The sequence below is a fragment of the Mirounga leonina genome, unplaced genomic scaffold (genome assembly GCF_011800145.1).
Source record: "Mirounga leonina isolate KUSES-001 unplaced genomic scaffold, KU_Mleo_1.0 Mir_200, whole genome shotgun sequence".
Taxonomy (NCBI): Eukaryota; Metazoa; Chordata; class Mammalia; order Carnivora; family Phocidae; genus Mirounga; species Mirounga leonina.
Window position 1 is genome coordinate 23,777,241 of NW_023270503.1, and position 4,544 is coordinate 23,781,784.

The 4,544-nt window shown below is 44.4% G+C and overlaps 1 protein-coding gene across 1 annotated transcript in view; it reads left to right on the forward strand.

Annotated features, from left to right (window-relative positions):
- SKAP1 (src kinase associated phosphoprotein 1) overlaps nt 1–3,825 on the forward strand; it is a 278,422-nt gene extending 274,597 nt beyond the window's left edge. Inside the window, exons 12-13 of the mRNA XM_035026933.1 lie at nt 596–704; nt 3,435–3,825. Coding sequence (XP_034882824.1) covers nt 596–697 — 102 coding nt within the window. The 3' untranslated portion in view covers nt 698–704; nt 3,435–3,825. The remainder of the gene's footprint in view (nt 1–595; nt 705–3,434) is intronic.
- The last annotated feature ends 719 nt before the right edge of the window (nt 3,826–4,544 follow it).

Below are 4,544 nucleotides of genomic sequence, written 5' to 3' on the forward strand. Positions count from 1 at the left end.
TGATATTATCCCTACTCCTCCAGAAAAGGAAGTTAAAGCTAGGAGAGTGTAAGGTCACACGGCTACTAAATGACCAAGTGGGGATTGGATCCCAGTCTGTCTGACTCCAAAGCCCATTACTCTATGCTATAAGCTCCTAGGGAGCAAGCAATGCTCTGATTCATCATTATATATCTCATGGGATCTCAAACAGCACTTTGCACATAGACGATGCTTAGTAAATATTATTGATTTGAACTATGACCTGACTCCCTGAATATCTTCAGTGTTCTGGCATTTAGGATGTGCCCAACTTTCTCAGAAGAAGCCATTCCACTCTGCTTGATCAAAGACATGCTCTTTAGGTTCAGCAATGGCATCGAATGTACTAGATTTACAACGTAGACAGGCAGACGGCAAAATGAAGGTAGAGTTTGCTTTCCTCCTCTGGGAGATTTTTTTTTTTTAATCTAATAATCCCATCAGGGGTGTTAACAAGTCATACTGTAGTGTCGAGAAAGAAACCACCCAACATAATCTCCCATGCAGTCACTGTCAGAGATTAACAGAAACGTGACTGAATTCCAACTGAAACCACTCTCTTTTCATTTTTCAGGAGTATAACGCGTATGGCTGGTGGGTAGGAGAACTGAACAGCCTCATTGGGATTGTTCCAAAGGAGTATCTCATCACTGCCTTTGAAATGGAAGAAATATGAAGCCCAGGTATCAAAACTATTGCCAATAAATCCATTGGTCATGCCTTCATCTCTCTGTGAAGGATAAGAGTTGCCAGTGGCTTTTCTTCACTTCCACAAGTGATGCTAATGATTTCCTGTTGAAACAAGATGAAGCTGGAATTGTTTTTCCTAAATTGGGGAACTGTGTCGGTTAGGATTAGGTTCAACGACATGTGAAACAAAACTCAAAATAACAATGACTTAATTAACATAGAAATTTATTTTTCTCTTCCAAAAAAATCTGGAGGTAAGTGATCCAAGGTACCCAGGTTCCAGATATCTTCTCTTTTTGCTCCACTGTATGTCCCAACATTCCAAAGCTTACCTTGCGGCCCAAGTTGGATGCTCCAGCTCCAGCTATCATGTCTGTACCCTACCCAGCAGGAAAGATGAAGTGAAAGGGGAAGGGTACACCCACTTGTTTTAGGGACATTTCACAGACGTTGCACACTCCGCAGCTTACATCCCATTGGCCAGAACTTGGACAGAAAGATAGACTTATTCTAGGTAGAACCTGTGTCCAGCTTAAAAGTGGAGAGGGGAGAGGATTCATTAATAAATAAAAAGGGGAGGGCGCCTGGGTGGCTCAGTTGGTTAAGCGACTGCCTTCGGCTCAGGTCATGATCCTGGAGTCCCTGGATCGAGTCCCGCATCGGGCTCCCTGCTCAGCGGGGAGTCTGCTCCTCCCTCTCCCGCTCCCCCCTCTTGTGCTCTCTCACTCTCTTTCTCTCTCTCAAATAAATAAATAAATAAAATCTTAAAAAAAAAAAAAAGTCCTAGGAAGTTAATACACGAACACTTTTTAGAACAGTGAGGGCCGGGGCGCCTGGGTGGCTCAGTTGGTTAAGTGACGGCCTTAGGCTCAGGTCATGATCCTGGAGTCACAGGATCGAGTCCCGCATCGGGCTCCCTGCTTGGCGGGGAGTCTGCTTCTCCCTCTGACCCTCCCCCCTCTCATGTGCTTGCTCTCTCTCATTCTCTCTCTCTCAAATAAATAAATAAAATCTTTAAAAAATAAATAAATAAATAAATAAATAAATAAATAAATAAATAAATAAATAAAAAGGGGAGAATGGATATTTGGGGACAACTAGGAATTTTTGCCACAAGGATGGGTCTGGCTTTTTTTTATCCCCAGCTCTCAAATCCAGAGTACCATTTCCCCTAAATGCCCATGTATTACGATATGATTGGCCAAGACTAGGAATCCAGGATGAGGATTCCTATGGAACATAATCAAATTAACTTTTAGGTAATAAAGAATATAGCTTGTGTTTTATGAGCAAGAAACACATCACATTTAAAACAGTGGAGGGAGTGCCTGCTTTGGGTGGCGTAGCTTTGGTGCAGAGTGGGTTTTGTTTAGAATTAGGATGGTGATGGAGGGCACCCAAGGCTAGCATGATGTCTCTAGCTCCTTCTTCTGGCCTGAAATGGGAGCAGCCTTCACTACTGGGGGTGAGGGATGACTTGCATGACAGTGACACAAACTATCCTTGGAATCTTCCAGACCAGGGCCCATTGTAGTGTCAGCAGCAGCTGAGTGGATTCATTTAGGAGGATACATAAGTATAGATCTTACTCTATGATGCCCTTGTACAACCATAAAGCACCAGCTCAGGCCTGTCACTCAAGGTCTGACTTTATGACTTTCCTAATGAGGATTCCATTTCCTGGCCATGAATGCAGAAGCGTTGGAATTCTTCTGGCAAATCTAAACACCTTCACTCTACTTCACTTTGTCATTTATTTAATGACACAGCTGTTTATCTCCCCTTTCTCTTTGACCCAACAATTCTACAGCTAGGAATTAATCCTATAGCTATACTTGCACACATGCAAAAGGATATACACATGGGGCGCCTGGCTAGCTCAGTCCGTGGAGCGTGTGACTCTTGATCTCCGGGTTGTGAGTTTGAGTCCCACACTGGATGTAGAGAATACTCAAAAATAAAATCTTGGGGCGCCTGGGTGGCTCAGTCAGTTAAGCGTCTACCTTCGGCTCAGATCATGATCTCAGGGTCCTGGGATCGAGCCCCGCATCGGGCTCCCTGCTCCGCGGGAAGCCTGCTTCTTCCTCTCCCACTCCCCCTGCTTGTGTTCCCTCTCTCGCTGTCTCTCTCTCTCTGTCAAATAAATAAAATCTTTAAAATATATATAATAAAATAAAATCTTAAAAAAAAAAAGGATATACACACAAGATTACTTGTCTGTAATAACACACCACTAGAAATGACCTGAATATTCAGTAGAGACCTGGCCAAATAACTATAGTACATTCATAGAATTAAAACCTATGCAACAGCAAAAAAGAAAAGGAAGCTCTCTGCACTGATGTTGGTAAGAAAAAAAAAAAAGCAGCAAAGAAGGGTAGGCCTAATGTGTTCCATTTGTGTGAGAAGGGGGTCTCCAAGGGCACCTGGCTGGCTCAGTCCGTAGAGCATGCAACTCTTGATCTCAGGGTCATGAGTTCAAGCCCCATGTTGGGTGTAGAGGCTTACTGAAAACAACGTGGCAGTTTGGGGGGGAGGGAATCTCCAGTTGTTTCTGTGTGTAGAAGATATCTCTGGGAGAACAAAGACAATGGCACTGACTGCCTCCGAGGACAAAGTGCATGACTGGGAGAGTAGGAGGGAGATGCTCTTTACTTTGTGCCCTTCTATAACATCTTTGTTTTGAATCATAAAAGCAAATTTATATATTTTTCCTCCTTTAGGACACATATCCTTGTCTCTGGCCTGCCTTTATGAAGAAACCGATCGTCAGGAGTTCCTATCCCCTACCCCAGCCACCCCACCAACAGCATGGATTCTTCTCTTTACTGAAGAGACCCAAGCCTCTGACACCTTGTAGTAACTGAACACCGCCAGCGAGACAAGTGGGAAAAGGCACACTCAGCAGATCTGTTACTACACCTGCCTTGTCATAGCTCATCCCACCTTTACTTTCTTTTCATCCCGCCTGTAAACATGTCCACACATCCACTTCTGCCTTCTCCACAGGCTTGTCACAGAGAAGGTGAGAGAGAAGGAAACCTTTGGAGGAGGAAGTTGCTGGTTGTTTCATCTGATGGGAAAAGCATAAATAAACTTCATATTTGGTTCCTGGCAGTGTGTGATGGTGTCAAATTTCTTTTTGCAGTGATCTCAAAAAGGCCGGTTCTGGGCATTCCTGCCACCTCCAGACAAAGTAAAAAAGGAGAGCCAGAGAGAAAACAAGAACCCGGACAGAGGGGGGGACTTGCGATTATCTTCCAGGGCAGAATCATCTCTGGAATCCGAGCCTGCCTGCTTTCTGTTTGGCTTCTCAGACTTCCTTTGGCTGCCTTCTTGGTGGGTTTTCCTTATGTGCTGAATCTCTGAAACGAGACAGGGCTAGAAGCAAGTCCTTGGAGTCAGCACATTGGAGAGTTCCTTCCTGGCCCTTAGCTCACAACCACAATGTGTCTTGCATCATCAGTCCCAGGCAAAGGCCAAGGAAGTGCTTTGGGGAGGGCTTATGTGTACACAGCCCTGTTCCTCTTCCTGTGGTCTCACGTTATCTGTGTCTTAAAGAGGCAGCAAACATAGTGGTTAAGAACATAAATTCTGGAAGCAGACAGACAGCCTGAGAACAAATCCCAGTTCCCCATTTACTAGGGGAGCAAGTTACTTGACATACACACGCCTCATCTTCCTCACCTTAGAAAGGGTGTAGTCCATTTCACTGGGTCATTAGGAAGATTAAAGAGTCAACACGTGTAACATACTTGGGACAATGCCTGCCGCATAGTGACTGCTCAATAAGGGTTCGCTATTATTATGGCCAGTCGCTATGCAGAAATTTT